The 15,575-nt window shown below is 38.4% G+C and overlaps 1 protein-coding gene across 1 annotated transcript in view; it reads left to right on the top strand.

Moving 5' to 3' along the window:
- Positions 1-15,575, top strand: part of LOC145941515 (uncharacterized) — a 175,234-nt gene that overhangs the window by 31,141 nt on the left and 128,518 nt on the right. The window contains exon 4 of the mRNA XM_083047624.1: positions 2,775-2,816. Coding sequence (XP_082903750.1) covers positions 2,775-2,816 — 42 coding nt within the window. The remainder of the gene's footprint in view (positions 1-2,774; positions 2,817-15,575) is intronic.

Genomic DNA, 15,575 nt, shown 5'->3' with positions numbered 1-15,575 from the left:
ATTTTACTCACGAAAATGATCATTAAACGGGTTAGATACGCCCTACAAAGCAAGAAGCTGAATATATTTCGGCTAAAACATGAACACGCGCGATGTTTACATTCGCATTTGCATCGTGCGACTCGCAATCCTTAATGCCACATTTGACAGGCGAATTGATACGCGAAGCGTAACTCGGGTAGAGAGACAATTCGCAAGACAGAAGCACGAAATAACGCAAAATATACGATTCTTCGGTTATTATCAATAATATCAATGCGACGATTTGCAAAGAGTTGTTGAATTAAAAATATTAATCTTCATATTTTTCGGATAAAAAAAAATAATGTATGTATAACCAAATTAGTTGAATTTTTTAATTTAATAATACATATTTTTATGATTGACCTATATTATTTGCTGTTATTTCGGATTTTTATAATATCCTCGACAAAGGACAAAATTTTGAAAATTTAAAAATTTTCAGATCATATGGATATGAAATATGCCTTGTATGTAACTTATATTTATCTCCTTGTATTCAACTTTATTGCGTTCCCTACGTCAACGCGTCTACGTCATTGTACACGTGCGAGCGCGCGAGTTCCGATTCGACTCGGTTACAGCTGCCGATCCTTTTGATGGGCACGCATATCAAACGGCTTAAACGATTAAATTGGGAGTCGCGAATCTGCTTGGATCGGCGAATTGATTCTCGTTACGAGCGACGTGCACGCGCCGAATGTTCCAAAAAAATTGGCTATACATAAGTACCGAGCTAATGTGATTGTGATCTGTTTATCCCTGCGTCACGCGGAGATCGCTCGGTCCATCTGTAAAAAATTAATTATAGTGGATGATTAAAATCGTTTATATGTTACATAGAAATTTCGGAGCTTTAACTAATATCAAACATTAATTTGCATAATTATATTGTAATTGAAATACACTTATTTTCCAGACTGGAGGAGACTAGATTTTGCAATATAATTTATTAATTTCATTGTAATATTGAATTCCTATAAATATATGGGACGGAAACATTATTAATTTCATTGAATATGAATTAATGTAATAAACATATTGATTTTTATTTTAAATAAGTTTTGCAAATTAAATTTATGTCAGTTTTCAAATATATATACAAAGTTTAATTATTGTAAATTAAGATCAAAAATAAAGATTTTGTACTTTTTAGCAAATATCATCAAAGTTACAATTTAATTTAAATACTGAAATCTATTTGTGTCAAATGTATTAAGTACATTTCAGCTTTATATATTGTTTATGCGCGAAATGCATTAAGCATCTTTTATAACTGTAATTTTCATGGTCAATAATCACTTAGATTTTTAATTGATGCATCCGCAATCAAATAGAATATGTAAGGATGATACGACGTGACTATAATTATATATTAATTAATGTTTTGTTTAATATAAAAGTTAAATGTATACATACACACATGGGAAGAGGAAAGGGGAATTAAGCATTAATATTCTTAAATCAAGAAAAAGCGCAAAAAAGTATAGCACTATTAAAATATCGTAGACTATTATTCTCTTCTTTTTTAAATTTATTTCAATTTTTTAAATTTCTTTTATTTTAAATTCAATTAATTTTTAATTTTCTTCTTTCGGATTCAACTCATATATTACATATTTTAAATAATCTATTTAATGAATTCATAATTACTAATAATAATTATTAATAATTACTAATTGTAATTATTTCATAACTCGCCAGTTTTCCTCTAATTTTTCTCTCAATCCATAATTTTATTCATGCTTATCGATACCTTAACTTTATTTTATTTGAAACGAAATAAAACTACATAAGATTACTTCATAACTATTTTTTTATTCGTGGATTAGAAAAATATTTTATATAAATTATTCCGAATTTTATTAATTATAAAATATTTGATATTATGAGAAACAAATAATAAAATTCTTAATAAATTTCAATAAATCTCGCGGTGAATCGCGCCGGAATAGAATAATTTTACTAATGGAAAACCGTTTTATATACCTCTCCGTTTATAAATAATATAATCAATCAGAAATGCGAAGAATGTTCAACGTAAAATTATTTCATAAAGCATTACATATTTGGCATAAAGAAATGTTTCGGAGCGACAGCACACGATCTTGGTGTTTGTTCACACTGTGTATGTGCACTGTAGCGCGATACTCTTTATCCGACAGGTACTATTCCGTATCGGCGTTTTATTGTCCTTCGAGACGTAATCGCGACAAGATCTGAGAGAAAATGCTCTCGCTATTAACTATTCGTAAGCATATATCAAAGCAACGGCTATTCATCTAATATAAGCAGATATGTATGTACGTCATACGACTTATTCATTTAAAGTAGGAATCGAAACGAGATAATAAAGGAAGATTAATTTATAGGAATTTCAATTTATCGTATCTCTTGTGATATTTACAGGCAACAATTATTTTTTCAATAATACTTGTTGATTCGAATACATCTCGCATCGCATTCTATATGTTTTACTCACTGATATATAATTAGTTATCATTTCGTAATTAAAAGTAATTAAACAGATAAATACACAAATAGGTTGAGTGACGGAAAAAATTGTTGCATAAAACATGAAATAATACACGAATCACTGGATAAATTATCTAATCGTTATAGGATAATCGTTGTATTAAATATCTTTGTTTATTATTATGTGCATTGAATTTTGTACTCGATATATTAATAAATTTTTGAGATATTAATTATCTTGAGTCTCACAATAATTTGTTTTTTTTTATTTGTTACAGATGAACGTAGTCAACGATCTCAACGCTGTTGCACATCGACCGGTGAGTCATCATTTTTTATTTTATGGTAATTAAAAATATATTCACACGAGATTTATGCGTGCCGTTTCTGCGTTGCATTATGAGATATCGCGAATCATCGCATATTCCGGAAATCGCGTAGCGCGCGAATGACCGCGTCAAGATAAAGGAGAGGCCATGCCAAGAGGGCAGATTTAATTTCGATTCGTGTCGCCACGATTTATTTCACTACGATGTACGCAAGTATCACAAACTCCCGATCACATTCGTAATTGCGCGCGTTTATAAATAATGCATGCGGCGTCGTGAAAACGTGCAGGCGCGCGATTCTAAGATCGCACAAGCTAGAAATCTTTATAAAAGACATTAGGAATAATTAGACTGAATAATACTAACAACTATTGATATTAAAATATTATTTGGCATTAAATATAATTAATATATTTCTTATACAAAAGAACTTTGAGGTTTTCATATAATTTTATTTTTAATTATAGTTTTGTATATTTTACGAACGAAATAATCAAAATCGACATTCTCTCTCTCATTCCCCCCCCCCCTCTGCGCTGTAAAATATTAAGAAAAATTAATATTACAAGAAAATAAAAATTTTTTTCGTTTAGAAAAATTAATTCGCAGAAATTATGGAACATTTTGTAGTAGACAATTTGTCTCTTTATTATTTATATGTCGAATCGTTGCGTCGACCGACATGGAATGAGTAAACGGTATCGGGATACTTTATCAATTTCAATTCATTCCTCCGCGCGCAAAGATATAGCGATGACGAAACGGGGAACCAAAACCGCACGTCAAGTACATACTTGAAACCGACAGACTGGCCGCGAATACTTTCGTCGCTGACACGTGAGAAGCACCGTTGTTCCAGCAACCGCCGACGGGGTAATAAACCGCGTATAGGTGAAATTCATGACGGCGGGGAGGCGAAACGTCTTCCACTCTTCAGGACGAAACGCCGGCTCACCGTCGTTGGTGTCGGCTCGTGTAAAGTCGTCGATATCCGGTCCCGGACTGGTTTGATGTTCTCGCATAAACCCGACCACGGTCGTATCGTTCTGGTCGTACGGCAGACGTTAGGAGGAAGTGGGTAGGGGGAAGGACCGGAAGACATCGATCTCTTTCCTACGGCCGCGTCTCGAAGGAGGAAGAAAAACTTTGCGTTGTATCCTTCGCCAGTTTCGCGCGGTCTCCCCTGAATAATCTAGTCATTCGTAAATTTGAAAATGACTCGCGAGAGACATACGGCGGTTTCCGGAATGTGTCACACTATGAACTTCTCCGGGTTCTTCGGAAAAGAATGAAAAAAAAAGAAAGAAGAAAACGCCGAGGTCGAGAGTTAAGTGTGCACTTGAAACGAACGAGTGAACGAAACTTCTCTGGAGAGAATCGTGCTTACATCGGCACATAAGTATATGCGTACGAATTGACGACGCTTATTTATACCGGTCGTTATTTTACAAGCTCTAAAAAGAGTTTTACTTCATCAGCGTACACTAGTTCTTGTCACACAGTAATGATTTACTCGAAAAATAAGAAATAAATGATAGCGCGATATTCTCGATATTAATTCGATATATTCCGCAGTCGATACTTTAATTATGGATATTTTTCTGGCGAAATAAAAGAGTATGAGAAGTGCGATCGGTGGGATTTGATGCGATTGATGCGAAGTAAAAAGAAGTAAAAGAGACGAGAAAGAGAGGGGAATGAGGGCCTAATTGAGTGAATTCTTGCATTCTGCACCAATACGTTGCTATCGTCGCGCATTTAATTAAATGAAAAGTCGCGTTCTGTTAACTGCGGGTAATGTTCAATGGATCGTAAGGTGATCAGCCAGAATTGTGGCAGCATCTTTCTGGCTTCCTGGCGGAAGAAACACGGAAGACGGCGATAGACGAGAAAAATAGCTGATAATCAGGAAAACCGGTCGTTCGCGGAGAGAAAGAAACGGCGAAGGGGAAGGAGAAAGAGAAAGAGAAAGAGAGAAGGAATGGGCGCGAGAGAGACTCGAAACGAGGTAAAAATTGATTCGGCAGGTGAAACCTCCGGCTCTGTTCTCTGTTGATTTAAGCAACGTACCGGCTGCCTCGTGCTCTATAATCATGGCGAGCAGTCCATTATTACTCCACCGCCAGTGCCTATCTCAACTCGGTCCTTCTCCACTCCACGTCCTCGCCATCGCTCCTCATCCTCCGGCTCCGCCGTTCGTCTTATTGTTTTCTCTTTCTCTTTCGTCCTTCCACAACTCTCGCTTATATCCCGTACGTACGAACACGGCGAAAACCAAACTCCACCTTCCTTCTTTCCGGATAGTAACGAGGATAACGAGAGGATCGTCCCAAAGACCGCAAATAATAAATACTTTTCTGCGCTCCGTAAAATTTCTCGACCGATTTTATACCGCGACACGGCTTTCCCAGAGAATCGTAAGTTTGAGGAAGCTGTAGCATTACTCTCGTGTTTCACAATTGCGGGGATTGCGCTGGAAATAGCCGCGCGGCTAATAATTGACCGTTAGAATTTCGCTCGCGGAGAGTTCGACGAAAGTAGATGGATCGAAAATTAGTGAGTACCGCGATCGGCACTGAGAAATTTGAGAAGTCGCCCGGAATCTCTCTCTTTCTCTTTCTATCAAGCATATGGCCATTTAAAAAGAGAAAATATCCATACGTTTCTACACGTTTGTTATTATACATTGAGTATAAATAAGTATCGTGAAAAATAATTGTGGAAATTAATTATTTACAAGACAAATTTACAAGAATGAAAAGTTATTATAAAAATTAAGTTATATTTGAAATTATACAATGCAACAATTAAAAACAGAAAATGCACTGCATAAATTAACGCAATAGTAGGATTCATCGGTGATTTTTAGAAAATTAAAAAAGCTGCATATGTCAGCATCAGAATATATAATAAATTTATATCGTAAAATGTTCATGTTAGATTTAATATTCCAGTAAATGAGTATCGATACCAATATTATAAGCATATTATAAGAAAAATATCAATGTGTAGAATATTTTATTTACGAATGGCCACCGATAGATAAATATGATTGACGTTCAAAATTTCAATCCAAAATGGTAGAAAGTGACAAGTTGGAGTCCATTAGATCCATAGAGAGAGAAAGAGAGAGGAAATTCATTCTTCTTATCTTCGTTTTCCCACGTTCTTCCCGCAGTCTATCCTTGTTCCTGTAATTTCGATCCTCTCAGAGGATCTCTCGGATTCGGATTCAATTCGATCGGCTTTGGCGCGGGGTGTGTGAAGTTGGCACCCCTATGTTACGATATCATAGTTCTGTTAAGAGTTCTGAATTATTTAGAAGCTAAGGAAGAGTTCTTGATAGTTTTTATAAATAGTTCCGGTCATTATGATAATGAAAATTGACTTTGAAAAATGGGGGTGCCAACTTCACACACTCTTTGGCGCGACTCTTTGGAGATATAGACGAATGAAATTTCTGAAATTAATTATTTTGCACTCGCGCTATTTATGACGTGAGAGATAAAAGCGGAGATCAATGCGTGAAATGATCAATATTCCTATTTACATTATCCCACGACGGAAATACATTATTCCGAGACTAAATATCGCTCGTGTATCTTTAACATACTACACGCACTTTTTTTATTTAAATCATATAATCTTTTACAAGTGCCTTTCTCTAGTTGTCAGCCAGTTACGTCGGCGTCGTTTTTTTCTCTGTATCCCTTCTGTCGCGCGGTATGTTTATTCAAATGAGAGGCTTGTAATTCGGCAATTCACTCAGCCGTGTAGCCCGATCGCATGACGTTTCGTGTTATGCGTCTAGACATTCCATCCTAGAATTATTCTTATTCATCAACATTCACTTTATAACGACGAAAAAAATCACAAAGGCGTGTTCTCCGGGAATTCTTTGAAATTAATAAATTTTAAAATATATTTAATAAATTGTTACATATTTTAAATTTGAAACTTTTAATTTGATATTTTTATTACGGGTATAAAAATTTTCGCCAATATAATAATAAGCAGGTCCTTTGGAAATTTTTAAATTTTGATATTGAATATTTTCATTTACAAGTTTTCCACGTCCATCCCTCTCTTACGCTCCCCCTGTCGTTGCCATCCGCGTCCAATCTCTCGCTTCCGTATACCTACCCGTGAATTTAGTGCTCCATTTTCTCATCGTAAATGCGAATTTTTCTTTAACGAAAAACTCTCGGACGTTTCCCTCGGCATCTAAATTTTTAATTTCACAGTCCCCGGTACGCGATCCTTCCCGCGGGATTGATTTTCTCGGTGCCGGGGCGACGACGACGACGACAACGACGAGGATGGACGGCGGCTTTACGGCTTCGCGAATAAATCGCGCACTAGCTTTCGTTCGTTAAGTTCGTTTTCGGTCGACGATACGGATAAGCGCGTTACGATTTATTCCGCGGAATGAAGAAGATCCTGATCTCGGCGCCGTTTGCGCTTATGCGGGTTAAATTGCGCCATGGCGTTATGGTGGCCCTGAGTTATTGCACTATGAAACGCAAAAATAAACGTCCCTTGGCTTAGTTACTTGCCAACTGACTGTGCCAAGCGAAATATTCAAAGCAAACTGCCAAGGTATTTAGTATATAGCATATATTATTACATACGCTGGACTCTTTATTAAAATATTGATTTAATGACATTCGAATATATACCTATAAATGTACTTTACATATTGATTACAGTTTCATTAAATTTTAAATTTTTCTTTCGTTTATGTACGCGCGCGAAGTATTGTACAGGTGAGATATTGCATAAAAAATTTTTCGTTTGATTTAAGATTCTCCTTTGACCCTACTTTATTTCAATTCAACACTTTTTTTCACTTTCACATATCAAACGAATATTTAATTCGACGAATGTTGATGGAAAGCTTTTTTACAAAATTCGCGATATTTATAGTTTCATTTTTTCCGAGTAATTAGTATTATTCTCGAGTACTTGAGAAAAGAGCCAGAGTTCGTTGAATTAACACATTTTTTTAAGTACGCGTTTGGTTAGCGTATAAAATATTTAAATTTCGCCGTCCCCGGTTTCGTGACTACCGTAGCACTCTCGAGTAAGAACTACAGCCGAAAGTAGGTCGAAGTAGACCGCAAAGTGAACGAGGTGGAAGTCTTAACAGAAACCGTCAAGATGATGTAGGACTTCAACGAAGTTTGTCCTATCCATTTCGCTAAATTTCAGTTGCAGTTGGCATTGATATTGTCAGCCGATGGATATTGCTTACATTAAGCAGCTTGCATAACTTTGCGGATAATAATACCATGATCCGCAAACTTGTCTTAAGTTACTTAATATAATCACGAAAATATTTACAACTATCAGTACATATGTATATACATATATAATTATACATATGTATTTTTTTTCTTTTTTAAATATTAATCTTAAATGATGTGAGCTGTTCTACCGACAAATAGGGAATAGATCGTTTGATAAAAATTTAAAGTCGATTATATATTTTTTTATGTTTTACACTTACACAGATTTATAATCGTAATAATAAATTGCCTTTTATTATCAAACAATTTAAAAATTAAATTTTATTTACTGCAGCATTTAAAATTTTATAAATGTATACAGAAATCATATCCGCGTTTTATGTGAAATATGTATTGTAATTAAGTATTAAAATTTAAAAAAAAATCGTCTCAGATGCTGCCTATAATGCTGATTAAAATTGAAATTGCCAGCTGTTACGTCTTTTAAATTATGTTACTGTAGCGAATAAAACAATTCATTTATGGCGAGTGAGAAAAAATTTCGCGAGACATACAAAGTATGAAATTAACATGTTATCCGGAATTGCGATCGGGAATATAACGATGAAAACGTGCGGAATTATTTGTTAATGTAAAAGTAATTATCGACTCTGCGACACATGTGTATATACGGCATTGTCGCCAATCCGGTTTTCATAATCGCAGCACGCTTCCTCGTAAATTTACTGGCACTATACATCATCAGTAAATATCGCTCCCCTGCTACGTGGTGTTCGGTTGGAGAGTGAATGCTTTTTTAAATTTTACGATGGAGAACGACGTCGAGTAGGATCGACACGCGTCGAGAGGTCAAAGAAATCAAGCGAGAAAATGTAGCGCGCTCGAAAAGGAAAACAGTACTCGGGAAAAAGCCATCAAAAGTTTCACTTCGTAATTACGAACGTGGCAAGCAAACGGAATCACGGATCGCCCGGACTATCTATTTTCTGGTGGCTATTTCTTTTATCGTCTGATATATATATAATATTTGTATACGAAGTCGCGCAAGATATTATACACTCTTACAATTAATTCCTCGCGTCGCCGACGTTTGCGATTTAAGAGAGCATGTGTAATAAACATACAAATATGAATAACGTTAAGCAGGATAATGATAATAATATTACATCCAACAGATAAAACTCATCTGTCTCGATTACTACCGAGTGGTATTACCGAGTTTATCTTTTCATAATTTGAGTGGAGCCGCAAATAAGAGGGGCTAAAAAATAAGGTAATATTGAGAAAGAGTATCGCGAAGCATCTTGTATAATGAGAGAAGGCCTGATGCACGCGATAGAGTTTTTTTAATAATTTTATTAACAAATTATTGAGCTATATAATTTACAGCATCAGCTCTCATTCCAGCAATTTTAATTGTATGTGGATTAATATCTCGCGTGGAATTAAAGTACGGATTATTAAACAACTTAAAGTAGATAAATTTTGAATCTTGTATATACAGGTAAAGTTGTAGGCTTTAAAACTGTCAACTTTAATTTTAATGATAATGATTTTGTTGGCGAATATAAAGATATAATTTTCGCTTCGTCAAGATTTTTCAGTCATTAATATGTATATGTATCTAAATTGAAAGTGAAGAGCTAATTTAACATGTAATTAAACAGTATATTTTTTGTCTACTAATTACAAATAAATTATATCTATCTAGATTTGTAATCGCGTGATTTAATTATCTTAATGTTTCAAATATTAAATAATGTTAAATATATTCAAACATTATAAATTGATGATTCGCTTTGAAGAATCTATTTCTGGGATCATCTGATGCTTTTGAGAGATACAGTTTTTATACAAGTTGGTGAAATAGAATTCAACGGACATTTATCAAAGTAAAGCGAGTTTGAAAATGATCGACGCGTAACGATGAGGGGAAAGGGGAGAAAAGAGAAGGTGGGGCACGCCGTCGTCGAAGGAGACGTAAAGGAGAGTAGCGGGTGGCATCTCTTCGAGCAGGGGAGAAGAGAGACCAGGGATGCCACCGAGAAAGAGAGAGAAAGAGAAAGAAACAGAGGGAGAGAGAGAGAGAAAAAGAGAAAAAGAGAGAAAGAGAGAGTAGTTTGGCCCTGTAATTACGGACAAACAGGGGGGAAGTGATGGCAGGGAGGGTGGTGGGGACCGGAGGCGACGGGGTGGGACGCAGCGCGGGGAACCCTATAATCTTGGCGGGACCGCCCCTTGTTTGCTTGTATAATTACCCCGTGGCCCTCCTTCGATGGGGCCCCGATGCCGGGGCCTGGGCCCCGGTTCGAATCCGTCGGCCCGTTCGTCATTTCGTTCGTTCCGTGCTCGGCCATAATGCCGATATCATTACCTAATGCATCGCGCATGCATTCGTGCTGCATGTTGCTCGTGGCTGCTCCCTCGGCCTCACGTCCCTCACGATACATTCTTCCCTTGCTCTCACTGCCCCCCTCCCCCATTCCGTCGATCCCTCGTGCCAGGAGTAAGTCTTCTTTCCCGCGTCTCCCTCGTATCCCCCCGTTGCGCTCTTCGTCTCTCTCGACGATTTCTCAGGATTGACGTAATTGGCTTATTTGCATTGTTCCGTCTGCGCGCCTTCCCCCTGTAATGCGCGGGATGGATCATTCGCGAGCGAATCAGGGGGCCTGGGAGCAACAATGTTGCCCTCGCTATATAGCCGGCGCGGCGTAGAGAAGTGCGGGTTCGCGCGTCCGCAGAAACGTGTGTTCCGAACTGTGCGATATGGATGGAATTGAAATTCCTGAAAGCGCGTGACGTTTTGACGAGAGAGGTATATATATATCTCTATCGGATACTTCCGGGATTTCTTTGCATGGCCACGAGCGTATATCCGAGAAGGTCGTTTTTGGCGGAAAAAATTGAAGTTTAACCATTTCTCGCGAATCCACTTATGTCCGCCGGGTACAAATAGCTGTCCATTGTCGGTATTCATTGCCGGGAACTTGAGGTAAACATTAAGTTTGACAAATTGTATGATGTTTCTACGAAATATTTAGTATAGACGTGACATGGTCGAAGTAACAAGGATTACTCTGAGAATTACGTGCGGATGTCTATCGTTTTATGCGCCCTCGGTGCAACGCCGAAATTGTGGGAGACCGTTTATCTCTCGGTCGTGAAATTTTTACGAGAACGTGTGTGTTCCCAGGCCGCTGTCTGTTACCCCCGCGAAAGTTTCGCCGGCGTAAATATTTCGCTAAGATAATAAGAAAATACGACGAGGTAATATTCCGGTTCGATGCAAGAGAAAGAGAGTTTTTTTTTTGTTCGGCAAAGTCCTCTCGTCCTCGAAGTAGGCGCGCATCCCGTTCAATCCCGCGATAATTTCAACGCAAGCTATCCCGTCGAATTTATGGGCCGAGAGGCTAGCCAAGACGATATTAAAATAAACCATTACTCCGGGAATGAATATGAACGAACGACTAAATTATTTCTTAAAAGCCTTCTCTCCCGAACCGACCGCGCACTGAGTCGATTACATTAAATCAAATTAAGGTTCTCTGCATTTTCATCCGCATCCCTCTCGACCCGCCCTGCCTTCCGCTCCTCTATCCTCCTTACACTTTCGGCAGTCAGCTCTACCTACGGACCCTACCCTTGTAACCCATTAGCAAAATAGGATAATATTTTGGTCCCGGTTTCGCCGATTCGCTGCCGCGCGTCCTTCCTTCGTGGAATAAAGAACTGGCTGTCCGATTATAACATCGGCGGTTAAAACGAGGAAATTATCGGTTCGTGCCAGTCCCAGCTTTAATAAAAGCTGCTGAGAGCGCCAGAAATGGAAGAACGTAGAAAATACGCCTCGCAGTTTGCGACAATTTAAATATTTTATATAGGAGAAACCCTTGTTTCTTTCCCCACCTTGATTCATAACTTATTTAATTTCTGTGATAAATATAAGCTTCGAGTTAGAATAAAGAGAAGAATTGCGACGAAAATTTCGTTCGAACCGCGAGAAAAGATGACATTTTGTGTCCTGAAAAATATTGTATTATTGAAATAATTTTACAATAAATTATTCATCTGGGGACGTGATTAAATGAATTTTATTTACGCTTTATTCTAATGAAAATTTCTAACAAAGATAAATTTTACTTAACACGCTTACAGTTCGTTGACCCGTACGAAAGCGGTTCCGATTCCGGGAGTCGCCTCTCTGTGAACATTCAAGTGGAATCAACACTTGTAGATGCGCACAGTGTACGCGTTAAATTACAGAGGGCGAAGAATCGGGTTCGAAATTCTTGCCGCGAGGCACTCGGATGCACCTAAAATTGCCGCCGGCGTGCCGCTAATTGGGCTGCGCGTTTCGCTAATTGAGATTCGCGGAACTGCGGCCGCCCAGGGCATCGCAAAATTCGACACTGTCGCGAGCTGAGGTATCGAGACGCGTCGGCGCCGAGAATCCACGCGATCGTTCACTGTCGCGAAGACGTGCTCGATGCTCCTCGAACTTTTTTTCTTTCTTGTTTGCGCTCCTCTTCTCTCCTCGTATCTCCGAGAACGGACGGCTGTCCGTATGTAGGTCGGTCGCCCTCTTCGTGCACGGCCAAATGTTGATCGTTGCTCGCTCAAAGCGACGTCGCGTTAACGTGTGACCCTTTACCTTAACGACGCGACGCTGGCGTGTCGCTCGGGGGTTGTAATTCACGAGGTGCGAGCTGACGTTCGCGGGACAGCTCGTGAAAACACCCCGCGGAAATACGCGGATCCCCGTTTCTCTCCCTCCCTCCTCCCTCCTCTCTTCTTTCTCTCGCATTGGTATGCTTTTGATGTCGGAACGCACCCCAGTCGTTCCTCTGACGATTCCTGTTTTATGCTCTCTTACGGCGAAGATGTCAGGGTGAGCTTTGCTTCTCGGCGCAAAGAGCCCCCCGTCTTTGATGTCAGTCGCGAATGCGTAATTCAGACTCGAGCTGATTTTTAAAAGAGCGAATGTAAGAGATCCTTGGCTAATATGAGTTTTCCTTTATCTACTTTCCAATTACTTTATCAGACAAATTTGTTTATCCACGTTCGATATGTTTGATATGCTTCTCTAGATATTGATTCAATCTAGAATGTTTTACTTGCATGATTTATTTTGTTATACGTTTTCGTGCGTACACATTATTAAAAATACATTAATTACATCATTTTTATTTTGCTATAAAATTATATTATTATTACTATTAATGTAAATAATTATTTTTCAAAATGCCATCTTGCTTTATAATTTTTAGTTTAAATATATTTAAAGACTGCATCGTACAAATATATCAAAGCGATGAAAAAAAAATATCATCCAGTCCATTTCTCAAACTATCGTCTAATCTTTTTATTAAATCTATCTGTAATCACATTTATAGAAAAAAATCCACCAATGAAAAACGTCAAATATATTATGAGTCAGATGCGTCCAATCACCAGATGAATTTTTAGCCGTTAAAGCGATTACTTTTCTTATCCGACATGATTGTAGCGATGAATTGTATTTTCAAAGGACCCGGAAAACACCCCCTTCGCGCGTGCATTACAATTACACAGAGAAAGGTTTTATTTATGACGTCTCGATCTCCCTCGCAATTACCCTAGCGTATTAGAGATAATTGTGCAATCGTTCGGAAAATGCAAACGGATCTATACTGTCGTTCTTGATTTATCACGTGTCGCGATACCGCGTCCTTGAATCGCGCTGATGACGAGGAAATCGATAGGTTCCTAGTCCGCGGACGAGCGCTTTGTCTAAGAAGGAAAAAAGAAAATAAATTTTTATAGAGAATAACAAATATATACTATGCGCACTATGCACGCAGAATGCGTTCGTGTCAAAGTTGACACAAGAGTCGTAAAACGTCATCTCCTCTTCCCAGGCGGTCTTCTTAATCTCTTGGATTATCTCCATGTGCCAGTTGTTAGCTTCCGAAGGGTATTCGCGGCTCTTCTCTCCTCATTCTTACGTCCCTATGGCATAAATTACTACTCCTTAATCCACCGGCAAGAAAGCGCTCGCGTTAAACCGTAAAAAATCATTCCGCCGATGTGCACTTCTTGAGATCCCCAGATTAGCATGGCGTCGTTGTTCTTCGTTCCCAGCGTATTTTCTCCTCGGGTTCGTCGGACATCACGATAAAGTGTTCCCGGTGTGCGGCAGCTTTGTTTTATTTGACAAATCGAGGAGCAGACAGAACTATTTTTTATCGAATGTTAAGCGGAGAAAAAAAAATATATATATTTATAAAGAAATACATAGAAACTGGCGCATCCCCTCGACAAGTTCTTGCTCCGATAGAGAGAATACGGGATTTACGAAAAAAGAAATTGTTCTCTTTCCTACCATCCTCCCTTGTAATTTTAGCTCTTGTGTGTCCTGCGCAAGTCTGGTGGAAATGCACGCAATCTACCCCATTATATTTAGTGAACCGGAAGTCATAAAGCGTGCTGCTGTTTCGTTGAGAGAGATTATTTTAATCTTCTTAAATCGCATGCTAGCTGAAACATTTAGAAGCTGATTCACTGTTTCCCATGTTTAAGTGATGTTCATTGTAACTCTCATCCATGATTTTCAGTTGTATCAGAAAACAAAACGATGTAAGGAGAACGTTATTGTCATAACTTGAGAGGATTATATATATTAAACTAGTTTTATTAACTAATTTAATCGCTTCTAATTTTTTACATACTTTATTTCTATCGAATTCTAATGAAAAATTCTTGTAAAAATAATTTTATTAATTGTAATATTTTTATTCATCTTAATATTCTACATGCTTTAAAGCTCTGAGAAAAGAGGGAAAACGATATTCAGATTTCTTCTTATATTCGATATCACACGAGAGCTAATTATTACCTGAATCACTATTGATTTAACGTGTGTGTAAAATATGTACACAATCGAGAGTAAAAAGCTATATAAAACGACCTAATCGATACGTTAAAAGCGTTTCCAAGAAATAGTCTTTTTTCGACGTTTTTTAATCCACGTATATACGTAACGTGGAAAGAAGCCGGACGCGCAGGAAATGGAGAGACACGGTAAAGAAAGAAACGGCGAAAAGCAAAGGAAGGGATTATTCTTCCCCTTTCTGCCGTCCTCTCCCCTATCACGTCTGTCTGGATATCCGTGGGGATTAGTGTGGCGACGTTGTTCTACGTTCGGGACATGTTTGGACGATGGGGGGATGGAAGGAAAGAGGGAAGGAAAGAATGCGTGGGTGTATGGCGAAAAGCCAGCGCCAGACAGCCACTTCGTTTTCTCTCCCGATGCCACCAGACAAATCGGAGTGTGTATGCGCGACCGTCGGTCGTCTCGTTCCCGTTCCTCACGCACTAACGCATTCACGCACACACGCGCCCCCATATTCGCACGCGTCGTCGTCGTCGCCACCAACACGGACGGCCAGTCGCATTCGAGGGATATGTAAGATTCCTACCGCCCACGTCACGACAAATTGTTGCTCAGCTGATCGGCCGACCC

The sequence above is a fragment of the Prenolepis imparis genome, unplaced genomic scaffold (genome assembly GCF_030444845.1).
Source record: "Prenolepis imparis isolate NDT839.2.m4 unplaced genomic scaffold, iyPreImpa1.0 SCAF_10, whole genome shotgun sequence".
Taxonomy (NCBI): domain Eukaryota; kingdom Metazoa; phylum Arthropoda; class Insecta; order Hymenoptera; family Formicidae; genus Prenolepis; species Prenolepis imparis.
The sequence above is the reverse complement of the archived record's forward strand: the minus strand, read 5'-3'. Positions and strand labels throughout refer to the sequence as shown.